Source organism: Nanorana parkeri, unplaced genomic scaffold, assembly GCF_000935625.1.
Source record: "Nanorana parkeri isolate BGI_ZX_2015 unplaced genomic scaffold, ASM93562v1 scaffold94, whole genome shotgun sequence".
NCBI lineage: Eukaryota > Metazoa > Chordata > Amphibia > Anura > Dicroglossidae > Nanorana > Nanorana parkeri.
This window is the reverse complement of record NW_017306362.1, coordinates 305,629-331,082: the sequence shown is the minus strand read 5'-3', so window position 1 is coordinate 331,082 and position 25,454 is coordinate 305,629. Positions and strand designations below refer to the sequence as shown.

At 43.7% G+C, this 25,454-nt stretch overlaps 1 protein-coding gene across 1 annotated transcript in view; it reads left to right on the top strand.

Annotated features, from left to right (window-relative positions):
- FOXJ3 (forkhead box J3) overlaps positions 1-19,285 on the top strand; it is a 39,655-nt gene extending 20,370 nt beyond the window's left edge. The window contains exons 4-13 of the mRNA XM_018552623.1: positions 694-795; positions 4,353-4,484; positions 5,799-5,958; positions 7,942-8,177; positions 8,238-8,348; positions 8,457-8,535; positions 10,942-11,031; positions 14,576-14,767; positions 16,625-16,729; positions 18,815-19,285. Coding sequence (XP_018408125.1) covers positions 694-795; positions 4,353-4,484; positions 5,799-5,958; positions 7,942-8,177; positions 8,238-8,348; positions 8,457-8,535; positions 10,942-11,031; positions 14,576-14,767; positions 16,625-16,729; positions 18,815-18,927 — 1,320 coding nt within the window. The 3' untranslated portion in view covers positions 18,928-19,285. The remainder of the gene's footprint in view (positions 1-693; positions 796-4,352; positions 4,485-5,798; positions 5,959-7,941; positions 8,178-8,237; positions 8,349-8,456; positions 8,536-10,941; positions 11,032-14,575; positions 14,768-16,624; positions 16,730-18,814) is intronic.
- Positions 19,286-25,454: the final 6,169 nt, after the last annotated feature.

The window sequence follows — 25,454 nt, the reverse complement described above, 5'->3', positions numbered from 1 at the left end:
GGGGAACAAAGTAGCCCCCCTCCAGAAGGAAGGACAGTGTCAGCACCAATTCAGAGATGATTTGAGGATCTACAGCCGAGTGAGACACAAATAAGATACATTTATATTAATAGTTAGGACACTTAAGTGAATTTAAAGGTTTAACCCCCTGAGTTTAGTGTCACTTTAACCAACTATGTGTTATTGTTGTCTGCATTTCACAGGCTCAGATTTAGTGAATGAGATGACTGCCTCTCTAGTTCCGTCTTGCTTTCTTGATCTGCGTTCATTTCAATTAACCAATCATGTGTGACGGAATTGGAAACAATATGGAATCCCTCCTGTGTGATTGGATGATTAAATTGAAGGTTTAACTCCATTAGTAACCCCCTGCACTCTCGGGTCTCTCAGCTTCCTCTTACGTCTTCCTTCTCTTATTTCCTTCCTTCTTGCCGCCCTGAAATGCCCACATAGAGCTCTTCTAGAAAGGTGTTACTGACATAAAGGTCATCGGATGAATCATTTTATCACGAAGCTGCTCGTCTTGTCTTTGTAGTTTCAATTTGTATCCAGCAGTATGAAGTTGCTATTTTTAGAGTTGGTCTTTTTTTTATGATGCACAGAGTGCACAAAACTAAATTATTCATCTACTGGATGCATTTTTAAATGTACATTGATGCAGAAATCAATGCTGCCTTTTTATTTGTCATTCAGGCCTCAACACCTTACAGCATCGATTCAGATTCCTTGGGTATGGATTGTATCATCTCTGGAAGTGCCTCTCCGAACATGGCTATCAACACTGTGACTAACAAAGTAAGTGCCCCCTATTCCCAGGTGCTGTGTTCACAGAACCCTATCGCTTTTGTATCATGGTGTCAGCCGTAGCCATTGTCTACCTTTTACCCAATCAGGTTCAAGTATAGCCTGTTGATCTCCACTGTGTGTGTGTGTGTGTGTGTGTGTGTGTGTGTGTGTGTATTACATATTACAAGCCATGTAATATATATATTACAGGGCTTGAAAAATTTGACGGTGTCTTACCAGTCAGTCAAAAATGTCACCAGTCAGCATGACCGGACTATAACCTTGCAATTAATGTTAAACATTTTTGGGGACAGATAGAGCTTTCTTTTGTGACCCCACTGGGGGTTATTTTTTTTTTTACTATATAATGAAAAAAGTTTCATAAATGTAAAAAAAAAAAAAAAAAGTTTCCCTACGTTATGTTATAAAACATTTATTCTTACCCATATTTTTAGTAAAACATAAAATTCGGGGTCACGTCGGGTAAATAGACACCAAACATGTCAAGCCTTAAAATTGCGTGCGCCCGCAAAATCGCAAAAAAACGCCCATAGGCGACGATTAAAATGCTTTTACTGCTCATCAGTTTAGTATTATCAGTGATTAATGGCTCTAAAATGATTGCTCTCACTCCAACGGCGATATGTAACATGCGCGGCACAATAGGCGCAATTGTCGTTTTCGCACGTAGGCGCACCCGACGCATATCTGCGCGTGTATGTCGGGGGGCGGGGGCTTAAAGTTTTTCTTTTTAATTTTTTTTATGATTCTTTAATTTTTGTATAACTTTTTTTTTTTTTTTACACACAACTTTATTGCTATTACATGGGGGGCTAAGAAGCCATCTATGTGATAGCCAATTTACATGACGGGTCCTCTTCATGGAGACATCAGGGGTCTCCAAGACCCCTAATGTCCCCTAGGAACACCCAGAGAAGCTGATGAAGCAGAGATCTACTTCATCAGCTTCTCTAGCTGGAGAGTGACACTGAATGCAAGAAGTGATGTAATATACATCACTTCCTGCATTTGGGGACTGAGAGGAGATCAAAGGGAGTTCGTATTCTGAACTCCCTTTTGATCTCCTGTCACAGAGCCGTACCGGATCCCGGGACCGGCAACGGCAGTGACAGTGGCTGATACAAGCGATGGAGCGTCTCCAGAGACGCTCCATCGCTTGACTGTAAAGCTGCCGGCCGTGTAATTACAACGGCCGGCCGAGAAGCTGCTCGTCGGGCTCCACCGTCCTCTCGTCACAGACGAGTGGATTTTTCAAGCTCTGTATATATAAGGGTTGGTAATGATTAAAATTTTCGTGTTCGATTAATCGAAATTTTTACTAATCGATTAATTTCGATTTATAACGCACATACAGATCCAACTACATTGGCCTATACACATACAGCACAGCAATGAAGTAATACAATGAACTAGGATCACACTAATCCAGCACGTTATTAATCTCACGTGCCCCACTCAATATGGCCGCCGCTTGAGTGGGGCAACTCAGAATAACGTGCTGGATTAGTGTGATCCTAGTTCATTTTATTACTTCATTGCTGTGCTGTATGTGTATAGGCCAATGCCTTGGCTGGCGCTCGTGCAAAAAGTTTCTTGGGCAAACTCACCGGCCCAAGTCGCTCCGTCGGCTATCGAAGCTATACCTTAGAACCTGATGGTACAATCGCTAAGCTCACACCTAGGCGTATTGCATATGCGCGTCTGTCACGCGGTCTTTTTACCGCGATTCGCGGTAAAAAAATTGCGCAACAAACGCGCGTTTCTGAGGGCTACTTGGCTGTATCCCAATGGAAACGCGCAACAAAAACGGCCCAAAGTAGTACATGTACCTTTTCAGGCGTGGGCCGTTTTGTAGCACGTTAGGGACGGGCTGAAATACGCCAAGGTGTGAACCAGACCCATTGAATACAATGGGATTTAGATGTTTGAGCGTTTTGTAGAGCGTTCGTCGAGCGTAGAACGTGCTACAAAACGTTCAGGTGTGAACGAGTGCTTAGGTGAGAGGCGGCACAGTCACTTCTTTTATAGATATGCAATTGTAGACAACTGTACAACTTTCTTGGTACTGGCCAAATGTGATTAGTTTATTATGTTTCTATGAAATATCTATTCTACTGACAATCGGGTGATTGTTCTCATTGCAAAGGAATAATCCACCATAGTGGAAAATCAACACAGACTTATACTTTTCTTTGTAGTGTTGAGATGCTTTTTTTTTTTTTTTTTTTTTTTTTTAATACAATAGATTGTTGCTTGAAATCCTTTAGGTTTCATTCACACAATGCGATTTGGGATTCCTGCCTTCGGAATCCCAATAGTCCTGTTTAGCTGTGGCCGCTGTACCCATTCAAGTTCATGACTGGGTGACAGCGGCCGTATCTGTAAGCGGCAGTCCACATCTAATCCTATGTCGTAACAATTGCATGCGGTTTGGGATCGATCACGATCCCTGGATGCAGGATAGATGTATCCAGGGATCGTGATCTATTCATGTGGACTGCCGATTTACAGATGCGCCTGTTGTCACCCAGTCATGAATTTGGACTGGCACAGCGGCCGCAGCTAAACGGGACATTTAGGATTCAGGAATCTCAAATTGCGCAGTTTAACAAAGCCTTATTGTTGCATGTAAGGCCGGCATTGGATTTACCAATGACTGTGGACTGAGAGCAACTTTCCAATTACATAAAAATGGAATAGATGGTTTAGGGCAGGAGTAGCCAAACTGCGGCCCTCCAGCTGTGGGGAAACTACAAATCCCATGATGCATCTCTCTCTGGTAGTCGTGGCTGTGAGAATCTTGCAATGTCTCATGGGATTTGTAGGTTCACCACAGCTGGAGTGAACCGGACCGGAGTTTGGCTTCTGGTTTAGGGGAACTCTGACCCATAGAGGTGGCCCAGTGATTGTCCAGTCAGTTTGCTGAGGATCCAATTTAAACGTTCTGTAGAGGGGAATCTACATAGAATCAGGTTTCAGGAAGTCTACTCTCGGTGACATGTTGTGGTGCATTCTAAATTACGGCTACTTGGTAGGGTAAATTGAAGCCCAATTTAACCTTTTAGTCTGTTAAAACATGGGGTGTGCATGGCACAGCCCAAGTTAAAAACCTGTCTTCTTCCAGGGTGATGCAGAGAAGAACCTTTGCTCTCTGTGTGGAAACAGTTGCCTCTCTACAGAAGTCCTATGCTCCTCCTGCTGAGTCAGACCTATAGCTCTGCAGTCATAAAGCTCATGCTTCCTCCTAATTGGAGAGTTCAGCTCTTACTCAGCAGCAGAGAGGCCACTGCTTCCACACAGAGAGCAAGGAGCTTTCTCTGCAGCGTGCTCACCAGTAACGAGCTTTCGTACTCCGGCTGCCGCTGCTTTTTAAAGAAAACCAAATTTGTAAAACTTTGCCTGTGTTGTCTTTTTTTCTTTCTAGGTCTCTGAAATATTGGCTTTTACAATTCAGCAGCTCTCTTATTTGCTTTACTTGTTGCCTGGAATGACTTTTTAATGTATAAACCCAGTAATGTAATGCTTCTTTTTTTGTTTTCTCCCAGGTAACTTTATACGGTAACACGAGTCAGGATGGCAATGACAGTCCTCGAAGTAGCCTTAACAACAGCCTCTCGGATCAGAGTGTGTCATCCTTAAACTTGAACAGTGTTGGCAGTGTGCACAGCTATACACCGGTGAGCAGACCTCCTCTATACATTGTGCAGGCGCTGCCACTCCCTCTTCACACGTCTCCATCCAACAATAACAGGCTAGGCCTGACCAGGGTGTTTGCACAAGCTGTAATGTGTTTTACTAGGCACACGGTGTACATCTGACATAAATCACTCACACTTCTGCCACTGTGGGCCTGTGTTTGGGGTTTATGCCTTGTTTAAAATAGCCGAGGATCAGCGCTGCAACGCAGAGGACGCCAGTCACTAAATATAAAGCGCGGCTGTGTATGGGGAGAGAATGGCAGCTTTGTTATTTGATAAACAAGATTGAAAGACCGATGGAGTTATATGCAGGAGGAATGTACAAGAAAAATGCTGACTTTTATTTAAAGATTTAATTTAATAGCTATGGAGTATCCGTGGGACGTGCACATTGAGGGTTATTATTGTAAGATTTGCAGGGTTCTTCACAAAAGGGTGAAGAGTTTCGAGAAGGCAGAAGAAGTGAACAATCTAGGACAACATAGCTGAAGGCAGGAGGCATGTACAATCTAGGCCAAAATAGCCAATTTGGAAAACTTCTCCCATTCAGCTCACTTTTCAGTTCAGCTATGTTGTCCTAGATTGATCACTTCTCCTGCCGTCTCCAAACTCTTCACCCTTTTGTGAATAACCCTGTTGGTGGTTGGATCATCTGCAACTATCAAGAAGTCGGTGGCGTCCGCTGCTTGAAAAGCAGGCCATGCTCAGACATGAAAGGATTGCAGACGTCTGGTTTAGGAGGAGAGCTGATTCATACATCGGCGGTCCTCTTAGCTTTAGAGAATAATATAAGATTTAGATTTTAATGGGTGATCTTAATTTTTTTGCCACTTTGAATGGTACCCTAATGCAGGAACACAATGCAGCTGGCTTGCATTGCAGCACACAGTATTGGACATGTGTTATGTTGTGCTGTGCTGCATCGGAAAGCTTGGTGCACATCCAGTTTTTGCTGCGTTGTGGTGCATTTGCAGCCTATTCAAATGAATGGGCTGTCTCAAGGAAATACACGTTAATGCACTACAGCACAGAGAGGTGATCTGAAAAATAAACTGTTACATGGGCAAAGATTTTCTGTCTGTCGGGAGGGTGAGGATTAACTCTTGTTTGGTGTAGCTCATTAGCAACCAGGGGTTGGTGCAGCTAATAATTATCCTCTAATTGGATTAGAGGGCGGATTTCTGAAGAATGTAGTTTAACCCTCCAGGAGGCATGCACTCTTTTGTTTGTGGAATTACCTGCTATTCCCCATTATAGAAGAAATTGCTCATTACGCTTCTCTTTCAACACTAGGTAACAAGCCATCCAGAGCCATCTGCTGCGTCATTAACGCAGCAGTCTCAGTACAGCACACCAGAGCGAGAAAAGCTTTTCCCAGAGTATAACTTTGAAGATCTCAGCGATTCATTTCGAAGCCTGTACAAGAATGTATTTGCTCAATCGGCAAGCCAAGGTGGGTAACAGTGCTCTTGAGTTACAAAAAAGACCTGTGAGGTAACCTTTTTACCCCATAGTTCTCTTTAGGATCACGGGAGGACATATTCTAACCTCCGGTGACCAAAGCTCAGTATATAGCGAGCTACAGCTTGCTATATACTGAGAGCGCCACAGCTGGGACGGATCCCGACAATACTGTAGAGATCCATCCAGCTGTCTGACAGCAGGCTCTGCCTATCTAGAGGCAAAGCCAGCTGTACCCGCCTCCTCCCCATTTGTTCCTCCACTCAGTGCTGGAGGATCGGAGACGGGAGGGGGGGGAATCGCTGCGGGGAAGCGGTAACTGACGGTCGCCGCTCTTTGCAGGGAGATAATCGGAAAGTGAGCGAGCGGCGGTATGTGTTCGCTCACTTCTGATCTATAGAGCCGACCTGTGACCTGTTTCTTTGTCACAGGTCGGCTCGAACTATGAGGATGAGTGGAAATCGCTCACCTCATAGTTCTCCTTTGAAAGTAATATTAAACTCTCACACTTTTTTGCAATAATGAATCAAGATAAAACATTGCCCAACAAAGCATTTATTTTACATTTTGTTTGCCCAAGCACTTACAGATATCATGCCTGAGCAACTCCGACTCTTTCAGCTCAGCTTCCCTGAACTTCCTGTCCAGTATAAGATCACCAGGGACAGCACATTCTCCAGCAGCTTTCCATCTTCTAGGTTGGGGAAGGAAGTAGGGAGAAAGGATGAGCAGGAGAGTAGCTTGCCTTGTTGTGCCTGCCTGTTTGTAGAGACACACAGGTTACTAGCACACAAGGGTGGTTCTATGGGACTCTGCAAGGGAAAAGGGCCACCCTAAAACAGAATTTCAGGGGACTAGCTGATTCTGCAGAAAACGAAAACTTTAAACATCAAGGTGTAGCATTTATTGTAAGTGGTTTAATCCACATTTGAAATGGCAAAACACCTTGTGACTTTAATATCACTTTTAAGTGGTAATTGCTTATAGACTTAAAATGGAATGCCACCCCGAAACCTTTTTTCCTCCAGTTTTAAATGGACTCAAAGGAGCAAATTCACTGCCAGGGTTTTATTGCTGTGTGCGTCTCCACAGGGGAGGTTTCCCGTCACTTCCTGTGTGCGACACAGAAGACAATGGCATGAGCTGGACTTCCTCCTTCCCCTGGAATTATTCCTTATATGTTCTTTTAGGGAGTCAGTGACATCATTCTCTAGTGGATTCTTCATAGGAATGCATGAAGAATGTACTGTAAACAGGGAAACCAGTAGTTGGATTTACAGCAATGCCCTGGACTTTACCAGGAAGTAAGGGGACATCTTCCCAACACGGACATTGACATCAGTAATTACCGGACAGTGGATCTAGCCCTTTTGCAGTTTTTTGGATAAGAGTTCCAGTTTAAAGTGACCCATGCCACTCATCTTACCATCTCATCCCACCATATCACCGCTGCATATAGGCCGTTGTAAGCTCTTCATTACTCCCATCAAGTTCTGTGCCAATCCCTAGATAGCTGCTGTGAAAACTCTGTAAAATTCCAGTTTCCTCCATTCTGTATTGGCTAGAATAGTGTAGTAAAAAAAAAAAAATGTAGAGCCAGTCAGAAAAAGGAAAGTTGATGTCATTGTATGCAGACAGACGGTGTTAGAGTGGAATTCAGACTTTTGATGGTAAAGCAACTTATTATGGGTTTTTCCATCTGCTATATGGGTTAGTGGCACAACCTATATAAATCCATATAATGTAATGCTATTGCTTGTTACATGCTCACCGCAATGTGTGGGCGAAAGGAGAACATAATGGTTACCTTTTTAACAAACAAACCTTTTTTTTTTACCACAGTCATATACAAAACTGTGACCTATTTCTGCACATGTTAATGCTTAATTGTTTTATTTCTGATTTTATGGTTTTTATACTTCTGTACTATATCTGTATAGTGCCAATAACTGCACTCTGTTTCTTTTTGTTTCAGGAATGCTGAATCTCCAGTCTGAGTCCTCCCAGCAGACACACTCGCCCTGTTCCTATCAGCACTCCCCTAGTAGCACAATGAGCTCTCAGCAACATGGTAGCCAAAGTAACCTGACTATTAGCCATGCCAGTAGTCTTGGCAGCACCGTAGGTGACTCCTTGGGGCAAGTTCACATGTCTCACACTCCACTACACAGTCAGCAGTCCCAACAGTCTCCACATATACACCACACTGTAGTTCACCATCAGCAGCATCCAGCACAGCACGCATCTCACTGTCATCAACAGGCTCCGCAGCACCAACCTCAGCATCCTCAGCATCGAGCCCCCCATCCTGCACAGCACCCTGCCACCCATCCGGCACAGCATCAAGCCCAGCACCCTGCCTCTCATCCGGCACAGCATCAAGCCCAGCACCAAGCCACCCATCCGGCACAGCACCAAGCCCAGCACCCTGCTACTCATCCTGCACAGCATCAAGCCCAGCATCAAGCACAGCATAATACACAGCACCAGCATATACAGCACCACTCCAACCATCAGCACCAGGCGCTCACACATCAGACCTCGCTAACACAGCAGCCCTACAATTCAGGTAAGTGCTTGCTTCACCATACGTCTGTTACACTCATTACAAGTCTAATGCATTTTTAGATGTGAGTGTTTTTTTGCCATCTGTTCATCAAACAGGTGTCCCTATTGCAATGTATCTACAGTCTCTTGTAGATTCGTGTAAGGGCACACCTAAAGAGTCCATTCAGGTAGGCCCGCACCCTACTTAGCTGGTAGATCTTATGCAGGTTGTACAATCAAATAGTAACACAGAGGGCTAACATTAGGTGGAATTTTGCTCTGCTGTGATATGATTTAAGTTGTGATGGGCCAGAAAGTTGGCGAATATTTTAGTGTTGTTATCATTTGTACTGAAAATATATAGATTTCTATTTGGATAAATCTGAAATAATACATATAAATATTTCATGTACACATGCAGCCAATAGGTAGCAAAATTCACCCAAAATCGTTATGTTGAAAAGTACATATTGGGAGATTAACCCCTTTTGCTGCCACAGACGTAGATACTACATCCATGGCAGCAGGGAGCTGTAAATGGACTCCTGGCTGCCATAGCAGCCAGAGTTGTGTTTACACTCTTTCAGCCGACCTTTTGGCTTTTAGGTAGAAGTGATTTGAGCGGCACATCTGCCATTGTCCTAATACAATAGTCTGCCAGGGGGATTCCAGTTATTTTTCTCGTTCAGCCCCGCGGAAAAAAAAATGCCCGGTATATGGCTAGCTTTAGACTCTGAGCGCTCAGACATCAGCACTCAGTAGCAGGTCTGGGTAGGTAGGACCGCTCTCTGCCTCTGCAATATATGTCTGTAAAAGGACTCCTGTTATGAGGGCTGTGGCTGCTACTCAACTCTGCCAGCTGAGAGAAAAAAGATTCTTCTTTGGTTCATTGGAGGACACAGCACTACTTTATATCATCACCTACTGCGTATATTGCAACCTGCAGAGTACAATAACTAATATTGCGAAACACAGCCTAGGGGAAGCCCTTGCTGGTGGCCAAAACCCCCCCCCCCCCCAAAAAAAAAAAACAGAGGAGCAGGTGTCATGTCCTCTAATGAACCCAACAAAAATATTTAATGGCGTGTACAAATAAAATCCTATTTAAGTAATTTGCAAGCACAAAGAATTTACAAATCTTGACAAGAAGAACCTGGAGTTGCAATTAAAATAAGGTGCGTTATTTTCCAATAAAGAGTCTTTTCGCGTTACAGACAATGTACTCAGTGGGTGGCATCCATAATAAATAGAAGGGAAAAAAGGTGGAGGAAGAAGCGCTACGACCGAGTGAGAATTAATGGGTGTAGTAGTGGATGTGCTGGGTGGAGGATGGGTTGGGGATAATAGTTTATGGTGGTTGATTGTGTTGTCAATGTTTTCTTTTGGTGTATACCGAGATGAGGGAAGACAAAAGATGGTGCAAGTGAATCTCGAGCAATAAATAGGACAAAGTGTGAAAATGTAGAGACTCGCCAGGAAGTTTTTAAAGATGTGATGTCCTCGACGAGGGAGGTGTTGCGCTGGTTCCCCTGCTGGAGAGGATGGCGAATTCCTTTTGGCGCAATCTGGTTGGTTTCTGAAGGAAGTGGGGATTGAGCTGATGGTCGCAGGAGGATTTGCGCTTTGCAGGGCCAGTGTCGGGGTCTTCCTGGATGGTGTCCGTTAACAGCTGAGAGTGGAATCTTCAACTGTGAAGGGTTGAACTTATTTGATCGTCTGATAGTATATCCTTTGAAAATCTATATGCGGTAGTCGGTCGTACTTCTGACCGATTGTGCTCTGCTCATACAGTTTTCTGATGAGCAAGTAGGCTGGCGGTGGTGGTGATGATGCTTGGGCTTGGAGTGGAGCAGGACTTGATCCTGGGGAGTCCTCTTGGCAGGTTGTAGCTGGGACGCCGGCTGGCTTAATGTGGATGGGACGCCGGCTGCGTTCCACGTGTGTGGGGAAAGAAGTGACAGCAGGGGGTTAGCTCCTGAGGTGGGAAGAGTTTTCTGCAAAGGTTGGCAGAGGGTGAGACAGCGCAAACAGCGTGGGTTGAACCCAACAAAAAAGATTTAATGGCGTGTACAAATAAAATCCTATTTAATTTGCAAGCACCAAGAATTTTACAAATCTTCACAATGAGAGCCTGGAGTTGCACATAAAATAAGGTGTGTTCTTTTCCAATGAAGAGTCTTTTCGGGTTACAGACAATCTAATCAGTGGGTGGCATCTATCATAACAGATACACATCAGTCATTTCCCGGGCACTATCTATTGAAAAGTGTCGCAGCATTATACAAAATGTGTATTGTTTTTTTTAAATGAATATTTTATAGGCATCTTTGTTGTGAATTGACGGTGAAGCTGAGTAAAGATTTAGGTGCTAAAACTGAATAGCTGATGAAAGTATCTTTATTAAAGCGTGCCGATTTTCCCCCCGCAGACTGGTACTCGACTTTAGACATGCTGAAAGAAAGCTGCCGGATTGCCAGCAGTGCCAACTGGTCTGATGTCGATCTCACTCAGTTCCAAGGTATACATGGCTACTTTTTTTACAATGAGCCTCCTTCATTACAGGAGGAGATGGTCTTTTTTTTTGTGTGTTTGTGTATTTAGGCAACGCGTTCATTAAAAAAAAAAAGTTTTGCCAATAAGTGTGCCTGCATAATAAGAGAGGTGATAGTCCCCTTTCCCGCTGACCATCACAATGCAATTGAAATTTCTGTAAAGTCTGCAGGGAATCTGAGTTTTTTTTCCAATCCAGATGCCTTTCTATGTTGCTGCTAGAGCTGGTCTTTACACAACATCTCTCCAGATCAGCCTTTTCACAGCCTAGATTTGGAGTGCTGGACCCAGTTGGACTGGACATTACAAGGCCAGCCTGGAAGTGACCTTCAGACACTGGGTTCTACTCCCGTTCCAAGCTCACTCCCATGATAGACTGCAATCCCAGTACAAATTTGTAAACTAAAAGGTGAGATTGTAGTCCATCACAGGAGTGAGCTTGGAGCAGTGACTACTTTACAACACACAAAGGGACCATGGGGACAAAAGTAGCCCCCCTCCAGAAGGAAGGACAGTGTCCGCACCAATTCAGAGATGATTTGAGGATCTACAGCCAAGTGATACACAAATAAGATACATTTTTGTTCATAGTTAAGGTACCTGAATGTATTTAAGATTTAACCCCTTTATGACTGAGGCCCTTTTTTCATTTTTTGCACCCATTTCGTCAGTCACGAAGGGGTTAACTCCTGAGTTTAGTGTCACTTTAAGCATTTTCCAGACTCCAACAAGTTAGCTGCAGAGCCGCTGGCATTGCCTCAGCACTTGCCTGTCTCTGAAGACTCACTTTCTGAGTAGGCCGATCTACTGAGCACTGTGGGCTACCTCATTCTTTGGACCACTGGGCGCCTTTGAAATGTTTCCAGTGTTACCGTGGCAGGAGTTAATTGACTGCTGGGTGCAATGTTTCTGACACACGCTCTGCCCTCTGTAGTTACCAGAGTCTTGGTGGACCCAGAGCTACATTGCCATACCGCCTTGCAGGTGGTACTGTCTAGCTGTACTGGCTTCCCCCAGCTCATATTCCACTAATGGGTAAAATGGGGAGAGTAAAACCTCTCTCAGGTTATTTGTTCCTGTCACCGTAATAACCACTTCCCTTATTTCTTGTCCTCCTGACACAGGGACGGTAAGTGTGTTAGCAGGGTCATAGAAAGTAGTTCCATGTCTATCCCAACCAAATGTAAGAAAAAAAACCGCCAGAGTTGGCCTTTAAAGTATTTTTCTTTCTCTTCCCCACTGAATCCAGAACTATGTAAAAGAAAAAAAAAATTCTGCTTTTCCATATGTAGATTTATGGTAATATTTATTACATAATGGTTTAAGAAAAGACATTGTCCCTTTTAAAGCTCACATTCATGAACACTTACTTCAGATCCAAGTCAGCTTTCTAGATGAAAGTCTCTGCAAAAGAATCCTAATCCCGGGAATTAGCTCCGATGATTGCTGCTTACCTCTTGAGACTTAGCAGGCTGTAATTCAAGTTCTGGAATCTTCCATTAAATATGCAGCTGCAAGAAGTAGCCTGACATCTGTATACTGAGACTGTATACCGTACACACTACTGCTGATGATAAATGTGCTGCACAAGCGCCACAGTGAGATTTTAGATTAAAAATAAAAAACTTCAGCTGATTCTCCAGCTCAGCTGCTTTCTAGGAAATCTGAAATTGCCTATTACTTCAGACCAGCAGCAAGACACAGAGGAAGCTAGCAATTTAAGATGGAAAGGTCAGCAATGGTAGCTTGCAGTTTCTTCATGACAGTTTTCCTTTTAAAGCCACACTCCCAGCAAAATGATCATTTACTCACTGTGCTGGGTGTGTAAATTGTCATTAAAAAAGCTGGGTCTTATGTGCAGAGTGTGGCTGCAAAGTATCAAAATCTTACCTTGCAGCACCCCTTCCTCTGCAGACAACGTCCAGCTTCTAGGCATTGAAGAGAGGGAGCAATGTGTCCCGAGCTGTACAGCGCTCTGGTCGCATCACCCGCCCCTCCTCACTATTGTCCATTCAGGAAATGTCTTGTATTTTTTTTAAAGAGTGCAAGACATTCTGTGATTGGAGGAGGGGATGGGGTGTGACATCTGTCCCCCTCCAATCACAGAACTCCTTGTATTCTTTAAAAAAAAAAAAGTATATGACATTTTCCTAATGGACGGTAGTGAGGAGGGGTGGGTGATGCAACCAGAGCGATGTACAGCTTGGGTTGCATCTCTCCCTCTATTGAGTGCCTAGAAGCTCGACGTTGTGTGCAGGGGTCAGCGTGCTGCAAGATAAGATTTTTTTATTGTAGACGCTCCTTTGCACATAATAACCGGCTTGTTATTGACCGTTTACACAACCAGTGCAGTTTGTAAGTAAACATTTTGCCCGGAGTGTGGGTTTAAGCTATTTTTACAGCTGTTCACTACCCACTTAACATTAATCAATAGCTTGAAATGGTCTTTCTGGCTCCTAGCCATTTCAGTACAGCATCAGATCATTTGAAGATAGAGATACACGTATTGCCTCTGCCTTGTCCCATACAGCAAGTCAGTTGCCTTGACTTCTTTTTTACAGATATACCATGACCTGGATAAATGGGAACCTTCACAGACATTAGGATTAGGGATGAGCCGAACACCCCCGTGTTCGGTTCTAATTCTATATATATATAAAATCAGACTTCTGTAGATATTAGAGTTCTATATAAATATCAATAAAATGTATATAAATGTCATTTTTGCTTCAGCAGGTTCTATACATCATACAGATGCGCCACTTTACGGTCAGTGAAAGGGGACTTTCACTGACCGTAAATTTTTAATGTTTCATTTTAAGTGATGATGTTAAATCACTACTCCTTTTAAAAATTGTATTTTTTTAAAGTGTTTTTTTCATTGATACATGTCCCCCAGGGCAGTACTCAGAATAAATATATATATAATCAGACTTCTGTATATATATACTGCTGTGCTGCAGGGACTTAGCTGTGAGACATGATTGGGCAGAGTCATCGTGACTTTGCCCAATCATGGCTCTATATTTGTACTGAGCCCTGATTGGCACAGTCTTGCACCTGACCTGCGGTCAGGTGTAAGACTGTAGCCAATTGCCGTTTCGGACAGCGCAGTCGATTGTGGGATGTTCCGCGGTCGAACAGACCGCGGACATCCCGTAATGTTCGGCGAACGCTAGAACAGGCTATGTTCGACTCGAACAGGCAGCCCATCCCTAATTAGGATCACAGGTTCTTCTGATGCAGAGATGACTACAAGTGGCTAAATATTCTCTATGAAATTATTTACAATGTGTCCGAGATAAAAATGTAAACCTGCTTTTTGCTATAATCCAATGTGTCTCAAACAATGTGTTTCATTTTGGAACCTGCACTGCAAAACATTACAGCTGGATGTGTCGTATACTGTTAGGAAGCACAGAGAGTTCTTATTTCAGATAAATGTGAGTAGTAGTAGTAGATTGATGCTGTAGATGCTGTTATCACACATGTTGTGTCCTCTTTGGTTTTAGGTTTGATGGAAAGCATGAGACAAGCAGACATGAAGAATTGGTCACTCGATCAGGTTCAGTTGGCGGACTTGTGCTCCTCCCTCAGCGAGTTCTTCAATCACACCGGCTTCATCCATCCGCAGAGCAACGTACAGTCGCCTGTGTGCCATGGTAGCATGCACAGTTCCAAACCCTCACAGCACCTCAGCACAGGCAAGTCTGGGTTTTTTTTCTTGAATGCCTTTAACAATTTAATGCAAACTGAGAAATTTTGGTTAAATCGATCTCCACAAACTGGAGAATTTTCACAAGATGATCAATACGCCGGTGTGTAATTGATGCCTAGAGTCTCAAAGTCTGAGATCCACCGCACATAGGTTCTAAGTAGGGATGCACCAATAGCGGTATTTCGGTATCTAGTATGAGTACCGATATTCTTTTTTTCGGTACTCGCCGATACCGAGTACCATTCAGGAAGCCCGGCATCGTGTAAAGACTCGCCACCCGGCTTCCCAATTAGCAGGGAAAGCATAGATCCGGCTTTCTGGCCAATCAGGAAGCCGGGCGCTGTGTAATGACGTGCTGCCCGGCCTCCGGATTGGCCGGGAAGCAGGCTTCATGCTCCCTCGTCATGAAGTGGCAAGGGAGCATGAAGCCGGCTTCCCGACCAAACAGAAAACCCGGGCACCGCGTCATTACACAGCGCCTGGCTTCCTGAGTGGTTGGTGACAAGAAAGCATTGAGACGGCTTTCTGGCCAATCAGGAAGCCGGGCACTGTGTAATGACGCGGCGCCCAGCTTTCTAATTGGCCAGCTACCGATTCCGAACATATCGGGCTAGGCATCGGAGCAACTGGGCGAGTACAAGTACTCGCTCAAATACTCGGCATCTGCGCCGATACTGATTACAAGTATCAGTTCATCCCTAGTTCTAAGCTATCCTTCTATTACCAAATATCAGAGCATGATGGTCAGTCTCCATCCACTGAACTATCCGGTCATCCCAGTGAGAAGTTTAGAGGGTAAAAATAAATTGGCATATGTTGACTGACAGAAGACTGTACAACATGAAGGTGCTGGGGCCTTGTAGGTGAGCAGTATGTAGTCCAGATTTCTATCCATCTCTGAATTGTTAGTGATGGATGAAAAAATCCTTTAAGTGCACCAGCAAACGGAGACAAAGTAGGGTGCGTAGCAGGAATCGGCCACAATTCACTGCGTCGGTGACCCTGATCCATCTGCAGAAGTTGATTGTGAGATTGACTTCTGCTCAATGTACATGTTGGAAAATGTTTGGCCGACGCGGCTTGCAGCCACAGGTAGTAACTTTTTTTTTTTTTTTTTTTAAATCATGGGTTACTGAAGAACAGAAATAATAAGGATCTTACTGATATATCGGTCCATGAGACATTGTAAAGGCTTGCCTTCTACTTTAATGAAAATGCTTGGTGGGATACCTACAATTCTGTTACAGAAGCTATCCATATCCACATCTAACCTGTAACATCAGTTTTGCTCTCTCACTCTACTGCACTCTGTAACTCTTTGCTCTGCCAGTTATTGTGAATGGGGTTATACAGTACAAAAGGCTGACATCCAGCTTCAACCTGCCAGTTGGTGCTCTGGACCCAAGTTGTGTTACGAGAGGCAGGAAAGGCAAGGCAACTGTCTCAAGTGAGGAGCTGCTTATGCTGTGGCTGGGTATGCGAAACCACAGGCAATCATAGGCCTATAATGTAAATGTAGAGCAGCATACAGGAAATTTTAGCATGGATGAGAGTCCAAATCTGGATTTGATTCAGCATAATTGAAACTGGTTAAGCTTGCAACCTGAGCAATCTAGAAATGTTACAGACCAGTCCATGCAAACCTGGCCAAAGGCCACCCTATAGTGAGATATGACAACCAATATCTTAATAGAAAGAAGAAAAGGGTAGGGGGGCAGGGACATAAACAGGAATGGTGGAGGTAGGTGACCTGGGAATTTATATGGAGGGATCTCCCTGTGGAAGTAGCCAGAGTGACTGTTCTACAGACAGTATTCTATAGATAATAGTTTCTTTTCCACAGGTAACTTATATCTTGACTCCAGACAAAATGTTCCTACATCAATGATGGGACCTCCGAATTACACTCATTTACCGCCAATGAGCACTACAGGACCTGGTTTAACAGGTAGGTGCAGGCCTTGTACGAGTCACTGTTAATTGACAAATCTGATGCACCTCACCCAATCCAGGGAAGCCAACCATCCATATCATGTGTGAGACAACCAAATCTGTCATGTGATTGGGATTGCACATCCCACTGTGGCTCCTGAATGATCATATCCTCCATATTATCTGAGCACCCGTGTTGCTGTCCCCTCACTGACCATTTAGCAAACCGGCGGGTGTCCTTGACCAAGCTGCTGCTGTAGAAATTCTTCTACTGGTAGGGAAGAGGGGCTAACCTCCACCATGTAAGATCCTGAAGCTGGCCATACACTGTAATATTTTCTTCATTTAACCTGCAGGCTAAAGGAAGAAAATATAACAGATTCCTCCATCAGCACTTACGAGCCTCGGTCAAGGAATCTTTTGCGGTCTTCATTGTATTCCGACAGTGGCTGCCTGCCGTGTCTCAGAATACCGAACAGCAGATCATTGGCTGCCGGCTATGTTTGTTGGAAGATTTTCCAACTGGCTTCTTCAATCAACTTGATGAACCGACCGAAGTTCGCACAGTGGGTCGACCGGTTCGCATAGTGTATGGCCAGTTTAAGATTTAATAATATAAATCTGCACTTATGGATATAAAATCACCCCAATCGGTTTGAAAGCCGCTATACAAAAAAAGCTGCAAAACTGTACAGCGCTAAGAAACCTCTCGGCAGGAGTTGCATAAATTAATTAATGCAAATTACGGTAAAATAATATAAAATAATGCCGAAACAGTGACATTCATATATACAGGACTGATAGAATTAAATCAAACACCAAATAAACAGAAGACAGTCCGTATTCCAAACAGTGAAAATCAAAAAACACTTATTCAAGTGAAAAATGGAAAGTTCATTCCACATCCCATAAAGTGAAAACTATCAAAATTGTGTGTTGAAATGATTCTGTGTTCCACTCCGTGATCTCTTCGTGCCAAAGATCACCCCCCAATAGGTATGTACTCACCCCACTCGTCTCCTATGCTCTGTGTAGCGTCAGCAAGACCCGCCTAAAGGGGCGGGTCTTGCGGACTCTACACGGAGCATAGGAGACCAGACGAAATTAATGCCGTTACCGGCCGGTTGCTATAAACATTTATATGTGAGTGTTTTATGCATTTTTTTAAAATAAAATCTTTGAAATGCTGCACAATGAGGAATTTTATTTATCCTTTCTGACAACTGGGTTGTCTGAGATGAGCGTGTGCTAACAAGGGAAGCTTGAGAAAGGAGGACCCTGAGAGCACGAGGAGACCACAGAGTAGAACAAAGAATCATTTGAACACATGATTTTGATGTTGTTTTTCACTTTATGGGATGTGGAATGAACTTTCTATTTTTCACTTGAAGTGTTTTATGATTCCCAGTGTAAGATTTGCCTTCCTAATCTTAAATCTTCCAAAATGATATGAACCGCACACCCATCTCCAAATATGAGCTGCCTTTGTTTGGGGATTTGGCTGTGGCGTCTGATCACAAAACTGTGTGGACAGAATTGCATATTCTTCGGCTAGTATAACGTTGGGCACAGACTTATTTCAGCTGTCTACTTAGTTGCTTGCATGGAAATCTCCTTTTTTTCACTCAGCCTCATAATCTGAGCCGACCTGTGACAATGAAACTCACAGGTCGGCTCAGTAGATCGGGAAGTGAGCAAACACATAGAGTCGCTCGCTCACTTCTCGATCTATCCGTGCAGAGAGTCGTGACTGTCACTCACAGCTCCCTGCAGGGTTCCCCCTCCCCTGTCTGATCCTCCAGCGCTGACTGGCGGAACGGGGGAGGGGGTGATTACAGCTGGCTCTACCTCAAGATAGGCAGAGCCAGCTGTCACTCACGCAGCTGGGTGGATCCAGACAGAATTGTCGGGATCCGTTCTGGCTGCGGCGTCTCAGTATACCGCGAGCTGTAGCTTTGGGTGATGGGGGGACGCTAGTTTGTGTCCTCCCGTTACCCTTAGGATAACTATGGGGAAAAGCCCTAACCCCATAGTTCTCCTTTTAAGCCAGTTACAATTACATGGGCATCTAAACACTAAAATCATTTTCCTCTCTCACCAGGACACCACGGAGTAATGAGTCAAGCTCACATCATGCCCTCCAACTTCCACATGCGTCGCCCTCTTCCTGCGGATGACATTCAAGACGACTTTGACTGGGACTCTATTGTATAGCACTCTTACAATGCAGTAGTTCTCTCGTCTCGTTACGCCGTTGTTCTTTGTGTAAGTGACCACGAATGTGATGCGGGGGAAAAAAAATAAAAATTTAAGGTAAAGCTCTCTGAGTGAGGAAAGCAAAAGAAAACGACAAAAAATAAACTGCTAACCATGTTGACTTTGATGACAATCAAAACTATACTTAGCAGGATAAGTGAAACAGATGCTTTGAGTTGACCCTGTAAATCATGTTTTTGTCTCCCTGATAAGCTGCAGCCGCTCACTGTTGTCTTGTGACTCTTGACAGCTTTTTTTTCGGCTTTTTGTGTTACCTGATGTCGACCGCAAAGTGCAACACTGACCCCTGGACAGAATCTCTCTCTGAGCGCAACTCTCGCCAATCTGCATTTCAATCCCCCCAGACAGATCGCATTTCTGGGACGCTGCCGCTCCTTTTTATAAGTTTGATTTATTTATATGAGCTATGTAGTGTTCTTTTTATTTTATTCTGAAGGAAATTTTTATTGTTACTCTTATACTGCCATTTTGAAGAGCAGCAGATACCTGGGGTACCATGTGCCCTGTGCCGATGGAGTTCGTGCAATGCCAATAAGCCCCATCTTCTTCTTTTTTTTTTTTTTACTCTTTATGTATAAATGTTTGCAAAGGAACGTTGCCGTGTTGCCAATAGCAACCGGTCTGATTCTTTGCCTTGTGCTGGTTAAAGTGGCTACATGTATTCTGCTTGCTATGGACAATGTAATTTTTTTATTTTAGTGGCTCTTGTACATGAGGTCTACTTGTGTCATGGTTGTGATTTGTGGAGCCCTTTTTGGTAGTCCTTTTGCAGCCAAACTTTTGCCGTGGTCATGGTTCAACTGTACCTGTACTGGGATTTCACAGCAAAGGATGAGCTCAATAGTAAAAGATGAACCCTGGGATATTGAAAGAGGAAACAAAGACCAATTTATACGGTTACACTTTATTAAAATCTTTGTGTGCTGGGCTCCATTCACACAGGAGCAGTTGTCCACGTGTATTTGGCCATACAAATACGCGCCCTGAACTGCTCTAAACATAAACAAAGCACTGTAATGTGCATTAAGAATTTTGCAGCGGCCCGCAAAATGGTACAAGCGCAATTTTTTGGGGCAGATTCCACACGTTTGTGGCTATAGCAATAGCCAGAAACAAGCGGAATACGTGGAGATGAAAGATGTTAGCGTTTTCGTGCCGCGCGGGAAATACAGACGCTATATGTGAATGGAGCCTAAGTACACAAATCTGTATGGAGCCTAAGTACACGAATCTGTGGAGATGTCAGCCTCCTGTTAGCACCTGTACAGCAGCATCATGACTGGGAGAGGGAGGGTTGGCGTCCTGAGCCAACCAGGCTTTGCTGCATGCACACATGCTGATAGTAAACAGGAGAAGCAGAATGTTGATGACTCAAGTGTGTTGCTGCTCCGTCACTGTCCAATCAGCAGGTTGGGGGCGTGTTCTTGACGCATTTGTCTTGCTGCTGTGGCGATTAGGGACTCTGTCTGGCAGGGTAATGGGTGTCCGGACAACAAGGTTGGCTGAACTGATATACAAATACTGCTCCCGTGTATGTATTTCACCTGTTTTTAGAGCTTTGCGTGCAGTTCAGTTTTAAAGGTTCCCTTGTGTACCTTTTCTGTGTGAGGAGCCCCAAAGCATGGGGTGCTCATTGAGCAAGTCAGAGCTTTTACCATGCCACTCACAGTGAAGCTGGTTACACGGGTGTAGTGCATTGTGGGATGCAGGGACATGGAGGAGCGCTGACTTAAAATTGAATTTGTCATTCACATGTAGAAGACCCCAAAACAGGAGCTCGCGGGCACAATTTTAAAAGTGCAAGCATCTTGGGGGGGCCCTGATCTTAACGTGTGTGTGTGTGTGTGTGTGTGTGTGTGTGTGTGTGTGTGTGTTTTTTTTTTGTGTTGGTGTGTGTGTGTGTGTGTGTGTGTGTGTGTGTGTGTACATATAGATATACAGATAGACACCTTTTATATTACAAATGAATGAGTAATAGATTTGATTGAATTGGGACAATGATCTAAAATAACAGTTTAAAAAAAATACAATGAAACCATTCTAGTTCCTCTTTATCTCTTGATCTCATCTTTTGTTGTTTCATTCCGGTACAGGTTTGCTTTAGTGTTTAAATGCAGTAGACAATATGACTCCTTTTCCTCCCTGTATACATAGAAAGATGATCTCGGACTTTTTTTTAGAGCGGAGTCTATGGTTTACACTTCATATCGCTGCCTTTACTGGGGAACTGAAGCGTGGAATTGGGCTGCTTTGAACAATGCAGATACAGTTACGTTATTATGGTTTGCCTAAATCAGCTATTAAAATAGAAATATGATGTGGTATAAACAATTCCTGTGCCAATGACTATTGTAGAATATGGGCTGCGGTGATCATATTTTTCCATGAACATGTAACATGGGATTACGCTAAGCTGGCGCAATTATGCTTTTCAACAACGCTATTGCAAGATCACCGGGCTTTTCATGGTAAGGAAAATGTGGGCTCAATTCACAAAGCTATACCCAGGTGTTAGGTGGCATATTGATCGGTATTCAGCCATGTGATTTACTGTTTTCACATCTCTGTCTGCTGAAAGTAACGATCATAATGGTAAGCCCTCATTCACATGGGTAACGGCCAGGCCGGAAAAGATCCGTGTTGCATGCACGGCCGTATCGGGCCGCTCCTGGGAAGGACAGGTGCTGCGTGTGATTATACGCAGCAGCCTGTCCTTCTCTATGGGAGTACGCAGCCGTACGTCGCCCTACGCTCACCCAAACTGCACATCTGTGCGGGTGTCCGTACTCGTACGCTGACGAGATGGATCCTGCCTGCGTCCGAGCAGGGGCACCCGTATGGACGTGCAAGTCGGGTGAGCGTAGGGCGACGTACGGCCGCGTACTCCTCTAGAGAAGAACAGGCTACTGCGTATAATCACACGCAGCACCTGTCCTGGGAGCGGCCCGATACGGCGGTGCACGGAGCTGTCCGGGCCGGCCGTTACCCCTGTGAATGAGGGCTAAATAACAATCATTAACTTAGTGAATCAAGAGTGAAAAGATTTATTTTATACACTTCTTTGTATGGCCCTTCTGAAGCTTACCGCTGTCTATTTACCGTTAAACAATACTAAGTCCGGTTACTATGCCTTATGTTTAAAAAAATGTTTCTGACGGTACCCAGTCCAATTTCAGCTTCTTATGAAGGTTTGATTGTCTGCTGTTGGAATCGCAGATCACAGAAACTCCTTGCAGGGCCATTGACTGAAAAACCCTAAAGTCAAGTGAAATCTCAGCGGGGCCCATACACACAATGAGGTCAGATGTCCATGGGAGTGATCATCTGTAAAAGTGGCAATAGCGAAAAAATGATCCCTACCAGCTACCCAGCTCTTTTTATTGGATTGTTAAGGGAAAAGTAATTGAGTCCTTTTGTGTCCTTTTTTTTTATACAACTTTTTGTTCTTGTACTTGTTGAAATGTTGTCAGGACGAGGTGGTATAATCTCTTACCTTTTTAATATAGGTAACAAATGCGGTTTTAGTTACACATTGGCCTAAGTGTCTCCTTACTGAATTTGCACAGTATGAAGAGTAGAAGTGTTGTGTGTCAAAGGCTGAATGTTCTGTACCATTTCATGATCCCACCAAGACACTGGATGATGAAACACAGTAACCATCTGTGCCACCCATGGCTTTAATGCCGCATCACTGCAGTTAAATCACAAAAGTTGTTTGTTTTAAATAGAATGGCAAATCCTTATCAAGTCTTTGACCTGGTTGTGGAGGTTTCTCCTCGCTTCCTGTGGAAGAGACGCCATGACGTGAGGGGGAATTTTTCCATTGGTGATACAGGCAACCATAAACATCTCATAAAGGTCTCATCCCTTTCACTCATCCCTTTCACTATCTAAACATTTTTAGATTGAGTTAAGCTTTATGGTGCCCACAGACATATGATACATGTGTATACAAAGTCTAATGAGAGCGCCAAACAAGACCGCACGATAGTCCAAAAACTATAATTATAGAATGGTTTCAAAAATGAAAACGCAGAACAGCCAATGCATTTCAGGGGCTCAAATACCACCCCCTCCAGGGCTGCAAAAACAAGATGTTGGCTCTTCTGTGTTATTTGTGAACCATTATATTATTAAATACTCTTGTACTGTCTTGTTTGGCACTTACATTGGACTTAATATGTGTGTCTTCAATTCTGGGTTCCCTTGCTTGAGGGACAAAACGGAAAAATGGTCACCAGCGCTCCAGGTTTTCTTCAAACAAAAGTGATCACGTTTGTTTGCCTGATAAAGGAACCGTACACGTTCCGAAACGTTGCCACGCATGGTGATATGACCTGTGAGAATGAATAAAAGGATTTTGTTTTGAAGAAAACCTGGAGTGCTGGTGACCATTTTTCGGTTTTGCAAGTATTTGGTGGCGCTATCTGCGGCCACTTCAGCACCCCCACCCACATTGTATGGGGCTTCTCAGGTAGGAGTGCGGTGGGACTCTCCTATTTGACTTGCTTGAGGGACATCTCATTTTTGTTGAGTGGCCTTCCCGGAGCCATTGAGCTCTATCACACTGTGACCAATCTTGTGAATAGTTGAATCCATCGCCTCACCCCTACTTGTTCCAGATAACAGACCTAAGATGAACATCTCCTTATCTGGCCTGTTGACGTTAGATTAGGAAATTATTAGAGGCCGGTAGGTGCTGCCCAATCTCTCCAGACATCCACTGGTGGCCCTTCTTGGAGGAAGAATTGACAGACTGTAGTTTGATATTCCTGTCTGATCCTCTATTGTCCTTCCTCTGAGTTTTCTCCAACAGGAATGTCCTTTTGCTCCCATTCCCGTAGGCTGAGACGTAAACATTTGGCCAATCTACTAGTTCATGGAGACCTTTTGTATGCTCTTTGGGCGCTCTTGTAGTAAAAAGCTGTTCGTATGGTTGGGACTTCACAGCCCGAGTAAAGAACTGTCTGTCTTAGACTGAAGTTTTTTAATTGATGCAAGCAGTCCAAGATATTGACCATCTTGGGTAGCAGGACACTTCTTTGGCACAATACTAGGAGCTTCTTTTGCATAATTGAGTACAAATGCTTGTGAGATGTAAGGCTTGAATATAAAAGCGGCTCAGATCAATGTAAGGCTTGAATATAAAAGCGGCTCAGATCAAAGTAACACAGTGCAGAATAAAAGCATGCATTATGCTATAGATCGTGGCGCAACCTTTAAAAAGTTTAGAACTAAAGTAGTTCAGACAGATCTGAGAACACATCTCTGTACAAAAGCCATGGCCGGTTAGATGACAAGACCACCTACAGGTTGATAATAGTTCTTGCTTCTAAATATGACTTGGCAAAGACAGTTTGCTGTGGGCTGAGGTCAGTGTTAAAGAATTTGTCAGGATCAGTCATATAAGGGACTTCAGGTTTTTGAGAAGTTAATCTAAACTATAGAGAATCTCTTCCCTGCTGGGACAGTTGGGGTTCCTGGGTGATAAAGTGGGATATAGAAATCCCACAAACATGTTTTGGTTGTTTTTTCCCAGTTTTTTCGCCATTTCATTTTCAAATCTTAACTGAAGAGAGAAGCTGATTGGTTACTATGGGCAACTGCTCCAGTTTTGATGAATTCCCCTCAATGAATGCCCACCTCTCCCACTGCTTGCACCCTTGAATTTTGCAGTAGAGAACATCCCACAGGATCCAACACTTGTGGACTTGTCAGATTTCTGGTTGCCCGATGTGTGCTGGAGTTCCTTCTGCCAACCCTTACTTCACTACAAGATATGATGGTGATGTCGGGGTTTTTATTAAAGTAATCTGCCCGCCATTCTTACAAAACCTGGCCCACATGTAATTATTTTATCATCGGATTCTCTTCTCCCTGCGAAGTTCTGTTTATGAAAACCTCCCATAATCCTTTGCCAGCCATGCAAACCGCTGTCAGCTTCCACAGTCCCTACGTAGCTTCTCTCTTATGACTCCTCCCCATCGTCTCGCCTCTCCCAACCTTCATCCTAACCGATCTACATGTTTTGTGCAATATTGCCTTTGTGTTGTAAATGTTTACATTTTTTCTAGCGCTTACAGCCCAGTGGTTTCCACGCGACCTCTGCAGAAATCAAATCCTTCTTTTGATATAAATGATTTAGCTGTAGGACAATAGGTGCTCAGTATTTTACCCTCTAACGGGCAAGGATGTCAGAACTATCGCGTATTTATGGTGCTAAACACCCGCCCAGTTTTTTAAATATTTTTAATGTATACATAATGTATATTTTATAAGACAGCAGCTGACGTGTACCTTAGTAGTACCATGCAGTTTGCACAAGAAGTTTTAATAACAATGTAAACTGTAGTTAGGCAAACCTGTGAGTTATAAATTCTTAAAAATCCCTTAATATAATAAGAGCGACACTCCAAAAAAAAAAGAATAATAAAATGTATAAATAATGGGCCACTAAACCCAAA